The 18,818-nt window shown below is 51.6% G+C and overlaps 1 protein-coding gene across 1 annotated transcript; it reads left to right on the top strand.

Annotated features, from left to right (window-relative positions):
• The first annotated feature begins 10,650 nt into the window (after positions 1 to 10,650).
• Positions 10,651 to 16,571, top strand: MSX2 (msh homeobox 2). Its single transcript, XM_053991159.1, has 2 exons — positions 10,651 to 11,094; positions 14,576 to 16,571. The coding sequence occupies exons 1-2, from the start codon at positions 10,734 to 10,736 to the stop codon at positions 14,998 to 15,000; spliced, it is 786 nt and encodes a 261-aa protein (XP_053847134.1). The 5' UTR covers positions 10,651 to 10,733; the 3' UTR covers positions 15,001 to 16,571.
• The last annotated feature ends 2,247 nt before the right edge of the window (positions 16,572 to 18,818 follow it).

Below are 18,818 nucleotides of genomic sequence, written 5' to 3'. Positions count from 1 at the left end.
GACAGATCCAGCTTTGGATGTGGGAGCTGCGATTCCAAAGTCATCCCATCGAGTGGGAGTCAGGGATCCGCAGCTCAGTTTCTGTTTCAACCGCTGGTTGTGGCACTAAGGGGAGACAATAATCTTTTTATTCTCTTGTCATTGTGTTAACCGGCTTTTAATTGAGGGCTGTGTCGTGTCAGGAGTGATTGGAGATCTCAGTTGCTGTAAATACCTGAGCGCAGAGAGATGTACACACACTCTTAAAAAATGTGCCTGGAATCAGATCTCAGGGCTTCCTCTGCTGCTGTTTGAGGAAGATATAATTGGGAGAATATAAAGAGAGATTGTTTGGAGGTAACCAAAGAAACCCTGGCACTACCCGGCTTTTAAATCATCAGCTACCTTGAACATGGGTAATAAAACACACTATAACACATATTTTCAGAGTGCAGCAAATTGTTTTAAAGACATCGCTACCAACAAACCAAACTCTGGATACCCAGAGAGAATTTTAGGGCTGAAAAAGTTGTTATCAGCTTCCAGTGTTCCTCTTTAAACACAGGTATGTTTTTCCCGTTTAATCGCCGATTGGATTGTTTTCAGATCTCAGTTTTAGCAGTCCAGAAACTTCAGTGGAAAACAACAACCTAAAAACTAAAAACAGTTTCTCTTGTGCCATTATGAACACCTGCACTCAATAAAACAGAATTTCAATCATCACCCTTTTTTTCTTTTTCTTTTTTCTTTTTTTTTTTTTTTCTTGTATCAAGACATTCATTTTCACTTGAACTGTGGAAGGGAAAAAACTCACTGTCTTTTGCATTTATACTTTTTTCATTCCTGGCACCACAAAATCTGGGAGGTGGTGGTTGGGATTTTAATTATATCATTCTTGTAATTGGAAAACTTAATATCCCTCTGTTTATACTTTCGTACATTTTGATTTTTTTAAAAAAGTGCTGTTTGTTTGTTTTATAAAATTCAAATTTGGCCTGAACAAGCCCCTAGAAGAGACAGTTAATAAAATTGCTCGGTATTTATGCTTCTCCCTAAAGACTGCACGGAGCAGGCAGGAGAATACACAGCTAAAGGAGCGTCTGACTCTCAAATCCAGCACTGGATGATCCCATGTTTCTCCTGTTGGAAAGCTTTGTCTAAAAATCCTAAATAAATAAAAGAGGAGACAAGAGTTGATTTGCTTTTCTGACAGAGACACAGAATTTGGTGGCTGGAAAATGCTGTTCCCTCACGTCTGTGGGGTCTGTGCCAGTGTCACCCCTCTGCCCCAAGAGAGGACAACCTGCACCACTCACAGAGCCAGGGAAGGGACGAAGGGAAACTGTTGGAGGGGGAAGAGGTGGAATTGGCTCTTGGAAAGAACTTTTTGCTCCCCGTGCTGTCAGACCAGTCCTTGAGTGAAAGTCGCAGCTCAGCCCGAGCTCCAAACGCTGCATGGAGGAGACGAGCAGGGAGCTGCTCCCGCTGGGAGCAGGCACTGGGTGAGATGGGAGCTCCCAAGCTCTCCCCTCTCACCTGGGCAGGGCTCCAGCGGCTGCTGAGCCCAGCCCAGGGCTGCAGGCGGAGTTTAAAGCCGGCGCGGGGGCACCGGAGGTGAGTGGGGAGCCGGCCTGGCCCTGGGTGCCGGGGCAGCTGGAGATGCTGCTCCTCGCCCCTGGCACCCCTCTGCTGCCCTGCCCGGCTTTGGGGCAGGTGCCAGGCTGAGGCAGCGCCAGGACCAGGCTGTGCGACAGCCACAGAGCGTCCCCAACACCTCCAGCGCCGAGGCAAGGGCTGCACAGGATGCTTTAGACAAACATCATCCACCAGGGCTCCCAGACCTCATCCCAAACTGCTTTTCCTCCCAAATGCAAGACTGAGAAGGAGCCCTTTGGCTCCCTCGGGACCCTCCGGCCCCTGCAGCCCGAGCTGCACCTGCAGGGATGTCCTGCACTGCATCCAAGCCCCGGTGGGAATGCAGAGGTGACTCGAGGACAGCGAGACCCCGTGATTTGCTCGCTGCTGTTTGCATTCTGCAGAAGCTGCTTTTCTTGGCATTCAGCGACCTGAAAGGGAGAATACTTTGCATTTTGCTGCGAAGCGAGCTGCAGAACACAAATACACACACGGAGAAATGGGGTTTTGCATGCTGGCTTTTCTGCCAGGAAAGAAAAGCAAATGGATAATCGCTAATAATAAAGTTACACTTGCAAGAAACAGTTGCTAGGGAGAAAAGCTGCTTGTATTTCCCAGAAGGCTTCAGCAACTTTCATATTTATTGAGTATAATCTGCCTTTTGCATGATCCTCTTTGAATTCTACCACGCCAATAACTCCTCTAATGGTGCCATTAGCAACTCCCTCCTGTCACTTTCTCCTTTATTGTTAACAGGTAGATGTTCATGGCAAAGAATTTTCCCTCTTTTCCCATAATCATAGATATACTTGATCTTTACCTATTTGAAACATTACCAAAATTCAAAATCTGGCTGAATAAACTAAGAATTTCTACTTGTGAATTATGGATTTACACATAGAAAAAAAAAATAAATTATTTAAAGCCCAAATGGAAGTGCAGAAGGAACAAAGGGTGCTTTATCTCTCTGCCGCTGTCTGCACTGTGTTTTGTGGGCTTAGGTGGTACTGGTCATGCTCCAGTAGGTCTAGTGGGAATTTTGGATCGTGCAAAGCCTTTGTTACCATATTAGAGCTTGGGCTGATTAGGCCGGGTGTAATTGGAGTTAGGTCACTGCGAGGTTGGCTTTGTTGGCCCTGCCCCAGCAGCGATGGAGAAGCAGAGCCGGTGTTGGCACTGCAGACCAGGGCTGACCGAACTTCCCTGATTGCTTAAGCTGGAGATTTATCCCTCCACACAAAACTGTTAACGCAATTTTAAGATGATTTTCTTGGCTCTCATTGTGCTGTAAGGAGCAGCAGCCACCTCCCGAGCCCTCTCCTGCTCCCCCTGTGCAGAGCGGGGCTCTGGAATCCAAACTGCTGCAGATCCAAGCCTTGCCCGGGCTCTTATCTGCTGTGGGCCAAATGAAAATTCATTACTCGGAGCCTCCTGCACGCCGGAGCTCTGGTTGCTGTCTCAGCCCCTGTGTTGTGGCTGAGAACCATCTGGAGCAAATCAAATGAAATAAAACCTCTATTAACTGAACCTTAAATATCCAGAGCTCGCCGTTATCACGGTCAAACACCCTGACATTGCAAAAACTTCTGTGCTCGCTACAAATCTCTGTCTCCCACTTTTCCTCACGGTTGTCACTGCCCTCGGGAAGGGACACCGAGCTGATTCCGTCCTGGAATATTCCGCAGCACGCTTTGATGCAGCTCAGTTGGGGAAGTTGACCAAAGCTCAGCCACTGGCAGGATCAGGGTCCAGCTACAAAGCAAACCCTTAAAACCCAAAAGCATCACTGAGCATCGTGGTCTTGTTAGCAGCACTTTCAAAAAATCGAAAACAAGCAGTGAAAAACCAATTTGATTTGTCTATAGAATAACCGAGATTTTTGCAGATGAGGAGCAGTGGGGAGCTACTGTCCAAGGAGCATTTCAATTGAATGAATTCGGGTTGTGCGGTCAGAGGAAAATGCGGATTTTTAATAAAAGTCAATCTTTTTCATGGCACAAAATCCCTTATAACTGACAACAGAAAAATCTCTGCAAGCAGCCACCTCAGAGTTGCAGAATTCTAAATTTTTTTTTATATCTTAGAGACTACAAATGAAGTTGCTTAAAATGTATTTTGTAAGTGCATAGGCAAAGGTAATTCTTATATTAGAATGAGGATTATTTTCCAGGGGGAAATTATAGAAACAAGGCAGTGTTGGGTATTTCTAACGACCTTATATGTGCAGAAAGACGGAAAGTTATGTTAACAGGGATGGAGGAGCTGGAGATTCTTCTCCTCTCTGATTTCTGGGAGTCTGTGCTAAATAAATCTGTAAAAGAAGCCACATGGATTTAATTTCATCATTTTTTAAACGAGCATCTTTCCACCATCTGTTACGTTCTAAAGTATGATTTATTCTGCTTGTTTCAGCTCTCCGTGCAAATACATTTATACACACAAATAAAAATTGGTGCCCTGCTTAAAACGACTTGGAACCCATACAATCGACAGAGGAATTAGGAGCATCCAAATAAATTCCCCACCCCTGCGGACCATGGCGGGGACGCCGGTGGCATTCACTCCTGGGCTAATATCAGCTCGAAATGCAATCAGAGGAATTGCGAACGCCCTGAAAGAACCCTGAATGTAATTAAATAAAAGGGGGGAGGAAAAAATCCCTGTAACCTTGGAGGGCTGGCTGGAATCCGGGGTGGAATGTGCTCCCCACTCACGCTCCACGCCGTGGGTGAGAGCACAGGGATGGATGGAGGGATGGAAAAATCACGTTTGGGCTGAGGATTTTCGCTCTCTCCAGGTTCCTGCGGGGATCCCCGCGGCTTTGGCAGCAGCCAGCCCTGAGCTGACGGCCAGCACGGCCGGCCAGGGATGGGGGGCCAGCTCTGGGTGTACCTGCCTGGAGCTCCGAGGCACCGCATCCCAGCCAGAGCATCTCCCAGCGGGCAGAGCTCAACCGAGCCCCAAACGGCTGCAGAGTCGCTCCCCGTCTTCGTTCTACCTCGCAAAAAATAATAAAAGTCCTCAATCTCACGTCAACAATTTTTTTTTTTTCAGAAAAAAATACGAAAAATTAGATTTTCTTTGAAGAAATGGGGTTCGAGAAGTAAAGAAATCAGCCGGCTGATCTCACGGGGTCTGGCACCCTCACAATCAATTTGTACCAAGTCTGAGCCTGTAACTCAAAAGCTGTTTATTGATCGGTTTATTACAGTCCGCGATAATAAAAAAGAGATGGGAAATTACGGGAGACAAGCGGCAGTCGCGAAGCTGCGATCGTTCAGGGGGCTCGGAATAGATTTGGAAAACAAAAAGCTGAATAGGAAAAAATAACTGACAGAAGAGAATTGCAATTGTGGAATTGCAAATGTGGAATTGCATCCAGCATTGGACACATCTCCACCCCGCGAATGCGCTGCATAAATAACGGGATATTTATAGGAGCTGCCTTTGGGCACGGGACAATTCCGTGTATTGCGTGTGTCCCTCATTCCCTCTGCATTTCCAAGACTGATGGAAGGTAGCGGGCGAAACACCAAAAACGAATATATCTGAGAATTGATAAATAAAAACAAAACGCGCCCGTGAAAATAAATCTCTTCACTTGTTTGTGCGGGAAGGTGGCGACACTCTGGGAATAATCGGGTGCTCCAATCTAAGCCAAAGCAGGAGCTTTGAGTCTCTCACTCGGCACACATTATTTCCCCAACCGAGGTGAATCATGCCGGTTTATTCATCGCCCAGACAGGCAGGAAGGTGTGTGCGATTATTAGGAATCCCTGCAACAAGTTCGATGGAAACCGTTTGCAAACAGAAGGGCAGAGACCGGGGGAGAGGGAGGGGGAGAAAAAAAAATTAAGGACATGGATCGTATTTTTTCCCTTTCTCTGCCTCGTAAAAATAAATAAATAAATAAATAAATAAATAAATAAATAAACTAACAAATAAATAAATTAATTAATGTCACCCCTGACGTTCTCCCTCTCTGGGGAGTCTCGGAGGTTCGTCCCTCTGCCCTCGGGATGTGGGGGACGGGGCAGGACGGTGGCACCGGGGCCAAACCCTAAAGTGTTTTGCCCACATCTTTTCCAGTGGTGGATTTGGGGGGTCCTGTGGCGGCTCCGAGCGGCTCCAGCAGGTGCCCGGGGGTTCTCTCGGCTGGGCCCGATCCTGCGCTTTGGGAGGAGCAGCTTTGAGGGGGGCAAGGTCCAGCCCTGACCTCTAGGACACAGCGGGACCCTCCGGGGTCCGGGCTCGCAGAGCAGCCCCAAAATCCCGCACTTCTTATCAGCCAGGGGCCGTGCATCACCTCCGAAATCCCCGTCTCCAAGGGTCCTCTTGACCGCGAGTTCTCCGCCTGTAAATTTAACCTCTCTACCAGCGCTTTCCTCCCTCGAACCTTCCCCTTGTGTTTATTTAAAAAGCCATTGCCTTGGGGAAAAAAAAAAAATTGTTTTCAATCCTTAAGGGCAAAACTGTTAATTGCTTTGAGCAGGAAGACATCTGATCTCTCCCAGCTATCCCCTGCCTCTTGCCAAGCAGAATAAATATCTGCTGGTAAATCAAATACCTGCGCAGAGAGAGAGGGAGAGCACAACCCTGGGCGGGTGCGACAGGAGACGCCGGCGTTGTGCAACCAGCGCGGTTCGCTGTGCTCCTGCTGTCCCAACGAGCGGATGGCACCGGTGCGGTCGCTGGGGACCATTGTCGGGTGACACAGGGGACAATTACAACGCGTGATTGCACTCGGTGCAGCTCGGCTCCGTCGCTTCCACCTTCCCCGCGCACCGGCAGCCGGCACAGAGCCCCCGCCCCTGCCCGGAGGATGCTCGGGGAAGGGTCCCCTCGCACACCGCTCGGAGCTGGCTCCGCAGCCAAGAGCTGTCAGCCAAAACGGCTTCGGGAATCCAGAGGTGGATCTAGATCGAGGCGTCGGTAACCAGCCCTGATCCCTCGGAAGCTCTGATGTTCAGCTCGCTTTAATTCCTTTCTAGCGTCTGGAGATAAACGCGTATTACTGTTAATGCAACGCCTTTCTCTTGGCTCCGGGTCTCATCTGGGGCAACCCAGAAACCCTAATCTCCCAGCCTCTGACACATCAAACATTCCCTCGGTGTACACCTCGTTTCGGGGCAAAACTTACACTCGATGCGCACTCTGATTCCATTTCCCTGCCTTTCTTTTTCCGGTCAAATCGGGAGCCTTATCTTCCTTCCCTGAAGGGTGTCCACACGCCAGCCTCGCGGGTCGTTAAAAAAACCCTTCCTGTCTCTAGAAAACGGATTATTAACCAAATCGATCATAAAAGGAGGGGAAATGCTCGTGAGGTTTTCCCTCCCGGGGAATAAACTCGCTCCCCACTGCCCACGGGCGTTTTGTCCTCCCGAGGTGTCTGTGAGGGACAGGGGCCAGTGCTTTACGGGGTCTGGGGACACGGGACATCTCTGGTGTAATCAACGAGGAGTTCCCTCCTGATTTACACCGATAAGGGCAGGGAGAGGGGTGTTGGAGAGCCCCCTCCCCAAATCCACCATCCCCGGCTATCCCAGCCTAGCGATGCTGTGGAATTTCGTGGCGGGGATGCTGCTCCCGGCTTGATGGATACAGGAGAGCGAGGATGCTTCGGCAGTGCCCGCCCGACACCTCCCTCCGCCTCCAGGCTGGGAAAAGCGAGGCGGAGGTGGGCTCAGGGGCAGCCTGGAGCCCGGGGGAGGCAGAGGGGGAGGCGGAGGGGGAGGCGGAGCTGCCCGGGACGGGCCGTCGCTGCTGCTGCTGCTGCTGCTGCTGCTGGAGCCGGTCAAACTGCACAGCCACTTCCCCCAGGAGCTTCCCTTTCATCTCCCCGCTCCTGGCGCCTGCAAAACAGCCTCAGTTTGTCTGCAGCGTCTCTCTTCCCCCTGCGCTCCCTCCCTCCCCGCCCCGCTCCAGCTGAGAGCCCCAGGACCGGGGCGCGCAGAGCTCACGGTGCTGATGCTGCGGGAGGCCGGGGGAGAGGCAGAGGGCCACGGGGGGCTCGGGGCTTTCTGGGCATCCCTGGGACCCGGCCCGGTCCCGGCCAAGCCCCGGGGACCGCCCGCCCCGGGCCTGGGGTCCCAGCGGGGACACAAAGGGGAGCCCGGCGCAGGGGAAAGCCCCCGGATTCACGTCGTTTCCTTGGGCTGGGAGAATTCCCTGCTAGCATGAGGCTGGGCGGCCGCTCTGGGATCCTGGATAGGGGCAAAGCTTTCATTCCTAGACATTTCTCTCTCCAAACCCTGTCTCGGCGAGGTTTCCGTGCGGACATTTGGTACCGTGTGGGGCTTCAGACTCTGATGTTTGACTGACAGCAGGAGGATGAAGGAGGCGAGGGGTGAGAGAGAAGAGAAATCTCTAAATCCAGCCTTTAGACAGAAAATGCTCCAATTTCGCGATGGACTGAGGCTGAAGAGGGAAAACACCATGAGCAAACCCTGTCGTGCTTTTTTCCCAGGCGCCCCTGTGGCACCCAAAATTCACCAGGCTGGATGAGCCAACCTCTGCTCCGTGCTTCACAGCACGACGGCAGCTTGTCCCTTGGTCCCCTTTTTCCCTCCGGCCTCCCGAGGGATGGCAGCGCAGCGGAGCCTCTCCAAGCCCACGGGGACGGAGCTTGCCCACCCGGGCCACAGCCGGGCACCTGGGGAGAGAACCTGCACCCAAGAGACGTGCTCGGTGTCACCGTGACCCCGAGCTGCCGTTCCCCAGGCGCCCTTCCAGCGGGCATTGCCTTTGGGGGCGCGGTGTAATTATCTGCGGCATTTTCAGCAGCCCCACAATGGCTTTCCACGGGCGCTGCATTGTCCCTGGCACACCGGCATTGTTCCTGCGTGTCCATCAATTCTCATTTACTTGTCACGGTGCAGGAAGCATGGAGAAGGGAAAGGAAGGGAAAGGGGGGGAGAAGAGGGACAAACTCAACCCCACTGCAGCCGCTGAGCTTTGCAAGGCCGGGGCTGCCTGGCTGCTGTCTCTGTGAGTGTCTCCCAGCAAAGAGATGGGTTTGTGGGGAAGGAGAAGTGACAAACTGGGGGTAGCAAGAGCAGCTGGAGAGGCATCAGTTGGTGGCATTATTTTCATCCTCGGAGAAAAACCCGGATCGGGGCTCTGCCGGCTGAAATGTTGCAGCCAGGCCGGCTGGACTCAGGCAGAGGAAAGCATCGCTTCTCTTGGCGGATCTTTAATCCTTAACCCATCGAGGTGCGCAGTAACACTGCCAGCCATCAGCAATGAGCGTGCAAACCCTGCTATTAGTGCCGCTGATGAGTGGGGTTTTGTAACACGGCTTCTCGTACACGTCCTCCCACGCTCCTTCCCACACGGCAATCCCGTGCCCCGGTCCCAATTTGCTCTCCCTGGCACCAGGAGCGATGTTATCAGGGCTGGGGCCGCTCGGTGTTTGGTGCTGAGCAGTGGGGAGGGATGAGCAGGGCCGTAAGGGTCGGGAGCACCCCTGGGCCCTGAAAAAGAGAGGTTTGTCTGATATGTACATCAAGCGTGGGTGGGAGAAAGAATGGGATAAGTCATTCAGCATCCTTTGAATCCTCTTGGCTTTGGGACGGAGCAGGGACCCCAGCACAGGGCGCTCCCTACACCCCATCCTCGGGCTGGGAACTCGCAATTTGCGGGGCTGGGGACTTCCAAGACTGGTCCATAAGCTGGCAGGGAAATCAGGTGTTCAAATCGAGCAAAAGGTGAGCTGGTTAAACCCTCCGTGTTTTATGGCAGGGATATATCCGAATGTTCGTGGTCAGAGCCCTGCAGCCGTGCAGGACCGAGCCCGCAGCTTCGAGCTGCCCCTGAATTCGGGGGCTTGGGGAGAGGAGTTGTGCCTGTCGTCTTCTCAGTGATTTTTAGTGGCTCTGAAAATAGCCCTCACTTATAAATTGTAACACCAAAACAGCTCCCAAACCCTGCGCACCCTGGACGTTAAAAACAGAAGGGAAAAAAAAAAAAAAAAAAGAAAACCAACAAAACCAAACTAACTAAACACCTGAGAAAGTTGCGGGCACAGCATGAAATAACGCCCGGCGCAATATTAAAATAATTATGAAAAGAACAATATGTATTCGCTTTTATCCGCGCTGTAATTATAAAAGCTTTTTAGAGGACACTCTTTATTCATACCACTGGTAGGAAGTCAAAAAGTGAGAGAATCGCTTTCATAGTACTGGTTTGATATGACTTTTAATTAAGGGCTGCGTGCCCCTAATTTATTAAAGCTCATCTTTTCATCACGTGTATAATTGACGCTGAAAAAAAAAAATTAATAATTACAGATCTAACCTCTGCAGAGTGGTTTTGCCCGACTTGGGTGCTGCTGCCGTGGAAACGCAAACAAGACAAAAAAATTTGGGTGAAAAAACAGCGGCGCGCGTTTCTCCGGGGGTCTGCATCCCGCACCCCGCATCCCGCATCTCGAATCCCTTATCCCGAATCCCGCATCCCGAATCCCGCATGCCGCATCCCGCATCCCGCACCCCCAGACCCCGCTCCTCCGGGAAAGGGACTCGTTTTTTGGGGAGATGGAGGGAAGGGGCGGACAGACCCCGCTCCGGGAAAATCGGCGGGGCGGGGGACCGGGATGAGCCGGGACGAGCTCGGGGGTGCCGGGATGAGCCCGGGGTGCCCCGGACGAGCCGAGCCGGCGGCGAGGAGGAGTGTGGGGGGGTGGGGGGGCAGAGCCGCGTTCCTCTGAAGTTCCCTCTTCGCCTCATCATCAGCCTTAATTACCGCGGCGGTTTTTTTTTTTTTATTATTTTTTCCCCCCCGGCTTTGCTGTGATTACAGCCCTGCACGGCTCCTCGCCGGGCCGCCCGTGTCATTAACCCCGTGTCATTAATTGCGACCGGGCGGGGGGGGGGCGGCCCGGGAACTCCCCGCGAGCGGCGCCGGCTGGGCCCGCCCCCCTCCGCGCGCTCAGCCAATGGGAGGCGGGCGTGCGGCGCGTCACGCGGCACGGCGGGCGCTGATTGGGCGGCGGGGCGGCTCCCCCGCTCGCCCAAGGAGGACAGCGGCGGGGGAGCCCCAGAGGGGGAAAAGGGGGGCGGCCGGGCCCGCTCGCCGCACTCGCCGGGCAGCGCCAGCGCCAGCTCCGCCGCACCGCCATGGCTTCCCCGCACAAGGCCAAGGACGTCTTCTCCTCCGACGAGGAGGGCGCGGCGGCCGGCGCCGAGGAGCACCACAAAGTCAAGGTGTCGAGCCTGCCGTTCAGCGTGGAAGCGCTCATGTCCGACAAGAAGCCGCCCCCCAAGGAGCCGCCGCTGCCCGCGGCCGGCGGCAGCGCCGACGGGGCGGCCGTGGGCACCTCCAGGAACCTGCTGCTGGCGGGCCACGGCTCCCGGGACGCGCACAGCCCGCCCGGGGCGCTTACAAAAACCTTCGACACCGCCTCGGTCAAGTCGGAGAACTCGGAGGACGGCTCGTCCTGGATCCCTTCGGAGGCCGGGAGATATTCCCCGCCGCCAAGTGAGTGCTCCGGGGGCGGGCGGGATGCGCTGGAGCACGGAGATGCGTACACGTAGATCCTAAGTTTTATATCCTATATTCCCGTCCGAGGGCTCGAGGCCCGGTTGGATGGGGCCCTGAGCAAGCCGGTCTAGGGGAAGGTGTCGCTGCCGATGGAAGGAGATGATTTTAAAGTCCTTTCCAACCTAAAACATTCTGCGATTCCGCTATGCTTTTATAGGTATTCATATGTGTGTCATATGCCCATATGTTACATATGTTACCTATATGTTACATATATGTTACATATTTTTATTATATATTGATATTATTATGTATTTGTAGAGATAAATGTTTCTATACGTGACTACACGGATGTATATAAATGCAGACCTCTTTCAAAACCTTAGAAAGATCAGAAATCACCAGGGAGCGGCTCCCGTCCCGACTCACGGCCCCCTGGCAGCCACTTCGTCCATTTATGTTATCCCGTTGCGACAACTGCAACTTCTCCCTGTGCCGTTCTCCCATCCGCGGTGCGCTGCAATCTCTTAAACTCGGGAATTGTCCCTTCCAACCCTGAGCTGGCTCCCGGCGCGGGGTTTGTCCCTCCATCCCTGCTTGCGGAGCCTGTCAAAGTTCCCCGAAGTGCTGCCGACCCCTTTGGCCCCCCCGATCCCTCCCGACGCCGTCCCCCGCCTTAGGGACGCTCGGTGCGGAGGTGACAGATCACTTCTGAAACCCCCTGGCAGCCCGAGCTGCCTTTCGCTTTCGGGGCGATCCCTTATGGGGGAAAAAAAAAAAAAAAAATCAGGGGGAAAAAAAGTGCTTTTTAAGAATTAAAAGCCCCCAGACATCCTTCAGGAGAAGGGGAAGGAGCATCCCGGCCGTGCCAGGCTTCCTGCCTCGCGGTGGCCGCACACCTGCGTCAGGGTTTGTCCGCTCTCCTCCGCGCATCCCAAACTCGCCTGGTGGAAGTTAAATACCCTTATTTATTGGAGTTTGAGACTTTGCAGGCGTGAACTGCCTCACGGAATTTACTCTTCAATCTAACATTTCGAGAGGAAAGTTTAGTGTTGTTACAGCTTTCCTTTTTTTTTTTTTTTTTTTTCTTTAACAATAATTTCGATTTGGCTTTCATTCACTTCCTTTTTTTTATGACAACGCCGAATTAATTTGATTTCTATCGTGCTGGGAGAGTGCAGGAAGAAGGCATTCCCTGTGTAGCTCCAGTTTTTAATTTTCCTGTACCCTCAATTGTGCTGGAAAAAACATGGAAAAAAACTTTTGCCCCTACTTGGACACCTTCTCTAAATCTGCCCAAAACCCCAGAGTTAGACACGGCCTAAAAATCTCCCTCTACATTTTTTCCCCTTCGAAATTCCTCCTCTTTCTCTTTGAAAATTGTTTGTTCTCGGGATCGGCAAAAGAGTTTTGTAAAGGACTTCGGTAGCAGGAACTTCCCGTGACTTCGGAGGGATTTGGGGAGAAAACTGAGCATCAGGGAGGGGAAGGTCCTTCGGCCTCGACCATTTTCTCATTTCCCACCTCGGCAGGAGGCAATGACCGATTCTCCCGCAGGAAAACCGCCTGTCCACGGGAGTTTTGGCATCAAAAACAGCCCCTCGATTTTTTATTATTAATATTAATATTACAGGTGGGATGAGCTGGGGGAAAAGCTTTAAAAGTTCGAATTTTGAGGAACACGGAGAAGGAACCTTCTCCAAATGATGTTTTTTTGTCCGACATTGGCCAGGAAAAGGAGGATAAAGAGAAAAACCAGCGAAACAAATCAGTGAGGGGAAACAAATCAGTCTGGGGAAACAAATCAGTCTGGGGACTGGCACGGGATAAACGCAGTTCCGGGGGCTGCGGTCCCCGCTGTTCCTCAGAGCCCCTCGGGGGGCGGCGAGGGAAGGAGCCTGGGAACGCCGGGGTGTGTGCTGGAGGGAATATTTCCCGGGATTTCATGGGATATTTCCCGCGATTTCATGGGATATTTCCCGGGATTTCATGGAAAAGCGCGTTTCTGTTCCGTGCGCGGCCGGACCCGGGGCGGGTCGGGCTCACCCCAGGGCTGGGGAAGGCTCTGGGACAGGGGGCCACGGCCACCCCCAAAGCCGGTCCCAGTCCTGGGAGGGCTTCGCTTTGGGAAGAGAAAGGAGTTGGGTTTAAAACTGGCGCGGAACAACGCGGGGAGCGGCAGGGAGTCAGGGTCGGTTTGCTGTAGTTTTAATTTAGTGCAGTTTTAGAAGTGAATCAGGTGTCACGGTGAACACCTGAATTATTAAAATGCCCTGGTGGGATCACAGGCCAGTATTTGAAAAGCTGATTCCTAGAAGAGCTTTATTTTTTTGTTTTGTTTTGTTTTCAGTATTTCAGTATTTTGTATTCTAGAGGAAGAGCAATAAGACAAGTTTAACTTTTTCTGCTGCGTTTTCTCCCTCCCCTTTCTGAACTTTAGAACAATTCCCTCGTGGGATTTTTTTTAATTGCATGATACATGCTTAAACAGCTTCTTAGTCTGGCTTATTAAAAAAAAATAAAAAAGAGAAAAGCGAAACGAGTACAGAAAACCCGAAGTGCAAATACTGACAAGCACTTGAAAGAGACAGCACAGTGTGAACCAAATTCAGCAGCCTGGCTGTCACTTGCTGTGTCCAGCCAGGGCGACTTGTCCTGTGCCTCGGGAGTGAGCAAATCACAGCCAAATTACCGAGCTTTTGAAGTCAGCCGCCTGCTTTTTAGTTATTCTTTAGATTGCAAAATTATTAGTGAAGTGCTAAATTAATCTAAAGGCAGGTCAGCTCTCTGCCATCCCGGGAATATTGCCTAACCTGGCTGGGGTTTAAGGCAGGCACAAAAGGTGGTGGATTTTCTGGCTTTTATTGGCTACAAATTGCCTGGGTTTTGGTTTATTTTTTTTAATTGGCAAATGTTATAAAAGTTGAATGTCGAATTAAAAGAGCACTGCTTTCTTTTTTGAGCTTGTTGGGTTTTTATACTGGTTGATAATCAGAAAACACCTACTGAAAATCAAAATTAATAATCAGAGGACAAACTTGATTTGAAAGAAAAAAAAAATAGCAAGAGAAAATGTCCAGTTAGCGAGACCACAAAAACTGTCAGGCCTTCTTCAGCTGTCACTTGTTGTGCTTAGTGGGGAAATCCTGGAGCAGGGCTGGGCTCTCCTCTTGCCCCACTGTCCTTTTGGGCATCTCCTGCTTTTGTGGCGTTTGTGCTTTCCTGGAGCTGTGCAGCAGCCCAGGCAGTTGGTTTGTGGTCTCCAGACCCCTGTGAAGTGACTCCCAAAACGACCTGTGAATTCTCTGTCCCTTTTGCTGAGGCAAAATTTCCCTTCCGTCAGCTGGAGCGCTGTGAATTTAAGTTTGGGCAGGAAGAGATTTCTAGAGGATGCCGTGTTTGGGGGGGATCCTTGGGACACCCAGCAGAGCTCCGGGGTGTCCCTGCTGCTGTGCTAACCCCTCTCCCTTCCTTGCAGGACACCTGAGCCCCACTGCCTGCACCCTGAGGAAGCACAAGACGAACAGGAAGCCCCGAACCCCGTTCACCACTTCCCAGCTGCTGGCTCTGGAGCGCAAGTTCCGCCAGAAGCAGTACCTGTCCATCGCCGAGAGAGCCGAGTTCTCCAGCTCCCTCAACCTCACAGAGACCCAGGTCAAAATCTGGTTCCAGAATCGGAGGGCCAAGGCCAAGAGACTGCAGGAGGCCGAGCTGGAGAAGCTCAAAATGGCAGCGAAGCCCATGTTGCCGTCGGGGTTCAGCCTCCCTTTCCCCATCAACTCCCCCATCCAGGCTGCCTCCCTGTATGGCACATCCTACCCTTTTCACAGACCTGTGCTCCCCATCCCGCCCGTTGGACTCTACGCCACTCCCGTTGGATACAGCATGTACCACTTATCCTAAGAAGATCTGACAGACAAAGCCTCAGACAGACAGACAGACAGACAGACTTCCTGGTGGATCCTGTCCAGCCCTGAGAAGGCAGAACCCCCAACCAGTGCTGGCCATTCCTTCTGCACGCTTCTATCTGGCATCCTGAGTTGTCTGGGAGTTTGCTACGGGTTGGGCGTCTCCTGAGAGTGCTCTGAGCACTCAGAGTCTGCTCCTCAATGCAAAAAAAAACAAAAAAAAAAAACCCAAAAAAACAACAAAGGCATAAAAACCAACAAAAAAAAATTGTGAGTAAATGTAGGGGTTTTATCCAGTGCAAGTAAAACTAGGTTTTAAAAGAGTGGGTGAAAAAGCAAATGTATTATACGGAGGCAGAAATTCCCTGACACCTTCCTGGTGGGGCCCAACACGGGTTTAAAATAAGAGGGTGAGTGCCCTCGAGCCACACTCTAAGTTACCATCACTTCACGAGGGGGCAGGGGGGAGGGAAATAAAAAGGTCTAATCCAAGTTTTGTTGTTTGGTTGTTTTTTTAAAGACAGCAGAGCCCGTAGCTAGAGACGTGTAAATAGAAACTAGAGCCGGTAGAGTCTCAGTGAAGTTCAGAGCCAGCAAATTCCTGCATTTCTGGGGGGAGGGCAAAGTTTTGTATCCCGAACCTCGGCGAGATGAGCAGCAGGGCCCCTAAATGTAGAGCCCAGCTTTCCCCAGCGTGGCTCCTGTAATGCCTTTCTGTGTATAAATAGCTTCAGCCTTTGTAAAGCACTGGCAGGGGAGGTGAAGAGCAAGGGAGGGTTCTTAGGCAGGCTGGTTTTTATCTCTTCCTATTGGCACGCTTAGAAATTTTTGGCTGCAGCCAGGTAATCTTGGCTCTGCGATGCTCTTGGAAAAGCAGGAGAGAGGGGAGAAAGACGTGGGTTGTTCCCATAAGGGATTGTTGAATCCTTCTGGGGGATGTCGTGGGGTTTTTATTGTTTGTATTTGCCACAGCCTGTGTTAAAGAGAAGAACCCCCTGAGTTTTCTTCCATTCTAAGGATGCCAATAGAAGTGACTCGTGCTTTAAGCCCTTCTAAAGAGAGATCCGGGTGTCACAATCAGCCCCACGAGCAGGACAGTGAGGTGATAGAGACTGTGTGACCTGCCTGTCCCCGTGGGAGCTCTGGCAGCAGCTTCCCCAGGCTTCTCCTTGTAACTCTTGTATTATTTGTATTACTCTTGCTAAACTTTATGTGGAAGTTACTCCCAAGGCTGTGGAGCACTGAAGTCAGAGCTTCTCCTGGATTTATTTTCTTAGCATGCTGTTGTGGAGGAAAGAAATGAAACAAAAAAAAAAATCAGAAAAAAAAAATGGAAAGAAAAAAGAAAGCCACGAGGTTTTGATGGTTTTGGTTTGTTTTGACCCAGGCATTGATGCTGCCTGGGACCCACTATAGATGAACTTCCTCTCTCCCTTCCCCTCACCCCCGATCTCCCATTATAGGAGAATCCCTTTGAAAGGGATGTCTTGTACAATTTTATATATTTTATTGAAGATTTATTATTTCTTATCTCTTATTTCGAATTAAATTAAAAAAGAAAAAACATGTTTAATCGCGTGTGGGTCTGTTAGTGTTTGGAGTCCTTTGAAAGGTGCCTTCTCTCCGTGTGTGTTTTGCACTGCTGGGTCAAGTTCAAAGGAATGTTTGGGTTGCCTTTATGATTATTTCCCCTTTCTCAATCTGATTTAAAGCCAAATTTGCAGCGCATGAAGGTGAATTGCAAGTCAACATTTCGGAGTCAAAAGCCAAAGCTTTTATGAGGTTTCCTTGTTTTTAACAACGGCTTTTAGGCGCCTCTGTTCTTTACAACACCGTGCTCCGCTGGCGTTTCCATCCCTTTGAGCTCGTGTGCCTTTCCCTTTCCTTGGGGATTCTCTCGACTCCACCTCCGCTCTGTGCTTTAGAGGGAGACGGGTCTCGACTCCCGAAGGATTTGGGGGGAATTTGGGTCAGGCAAAACCTGGCGGGGCCCTGCAGTGCTCCAGCTGCATTTCAGGGCACCAGGGTGCTGCGCTGTCCCGCAGTTTTGGGGCCAGGCTGGGAGAGCAGGTGCTGGACCACCCTCCCCTGGCGAGGGGGGCTCGGATAAGAGGAGACGAGGGGACCTTGGCACACCCGAGTGGCACCGCATGGAAATGTCGCTGTTGGGGTTAGGAGGGGGCCCGGAGACAAACCAGGTGTCTTTTCCCCCTGACCAGGTGTCTTTTCCCCCTCTGGGGCTTCCCCCAGGTGCGCTTTCCCCACTCCGGGCGTGCGGCTCCCGCAGGCACGGCGTTCCCGGCAGCGCCGCTGGAACATCGGGAATTCTCCCGTCCCGCAGGCTCCCAGCCCCATCCCGGCTGCCTCAGCATCCCTCCGGATCGGGATGGAAGGGTCAGGGAATGAGGCACTTGGCCAGGCGGGCTGTGGGGAGGGGGTGCGGGCTTGCCCTGCTCATCCTTCTCCCCACTCCCAGAAAAAACCCTGGGGACCCTCTCGCTTGGTAAATGCAGAGAACAAAGCTGGGGAAGAACCCAGTCTCCACGCAGACTCTTCAAATTAGAATTTACCGCCGCATAAAAACAGGAGAAAACCTCTTCTTTCCCTGATTCCATTTTCCCGAAGCATCATCCGCCCCAAAATCCAGGGCAAGGCGAAGTCCCCTCGGCCCTGCCCTTTCCTGGCCGCTTGTCCCGAGTGCTTCCTTTAGCCGGGCTGGGCTATAAATAAACCAGCGGTGTTTTTGAACCTTGGGTATAAATCAGCTGTGTCAGGGATTACAGCTAAATCTTTTTGCTGGAAATTCTTTGAGCGCGGGAGCTTTGCGTGTGTTATGATAGATCCCTAAATGGATACAGATTTATTGCGGCACACAAGAGTGTTGAAGGAAAAGCTTCCAAATCTCGGTTACAACCTCAGCTATGGGAAAGGCAGGAGGGATCCGTGACACCTTCTCGGAGCCTGCGGATGGCATGACAATTCACCCTGCGCCCATTATTAACTTGTTCCAATTAAAGCCTTCAGAAAGGCCGAGTTAATTGAGTATTATATTTTATTAGGAGGGAGGTGTCAAGCTTTACTCATGAGACTTCATCATCGTCCTAATGGGAGCTGCCCCGCAGGCAGATCTGTAACAGAATAAATTACAGCGAGGCAGGGAAATCAGAATGCTATCATTAAAAGCGATGCACTTACTGAAATTCCTCCCCCACTTTCGCAAGAGGCTGGGGAGGTGTGGCTTTAATTAGTTATTTTAATGCAAAGTTAAATTGTTCCCAAACTATTTTCTGACACAAAGCAGATGCGATGATTAGAAGTTGAGTGAGACTGAAAGGAGTTGGCACATGTTCCAGGTACATCTATATATTTTAAATTCCCAATGGAAAGTGAAAAATAATTAGAGCAATAAATAATAAACATTAAAAACAACGCGATAAATTATCCCGATCCTTAAAATCCGGACTTGCTGAGCGGCGGCTCAGGCCAGCCGGGCACAGCGCGGCTCTCCCGGGACCTTCAGTCACCGGCGATGGATTTGTTGACATAAACATTTGGGATTGCGCTTTTCTGCCTCGCTCCGGCCAAGCGCTCATTACCTAAAGCCACGGGCGCTCCGAGCCCGCATTTCATGTTGTCACGTCGCCTTGTCAAAGCCCGGAATTCCTGCGTTTTATGGCGAACGAGGAAAACTGGGCTGGCTGCAGCGGCGTGCCCGGGACAGCGGGGAATTCTCTCCGCTGCGGGCCGGGGGCTGCGGGCACCCAGCGACCCCCAAGCCACGGGGATGGGAATGGGGATGGGGCCGGGAATGGG

Source organism: Vidua macroura, chromosome 15, assembly GCF_024509145.1.
Source record: "Vidua macroura isolate BioBank_ID:100142 chromosome 15, ASM2450914v1, whole genome shotgun sequence".
In the NCBI taxonomy this organism is placed as follows: domain Eukaryota; kingdom Metazoa; phylum Chordata; class Aves; order Passeriformes; family Viduidae; genus Vidua; species Vidua macroura.
The sequence above is the reverse complement of the archived record's forward strand: the minus strand, read 5'-3'. Positions and strand labels throughout refer to the sequence as shown.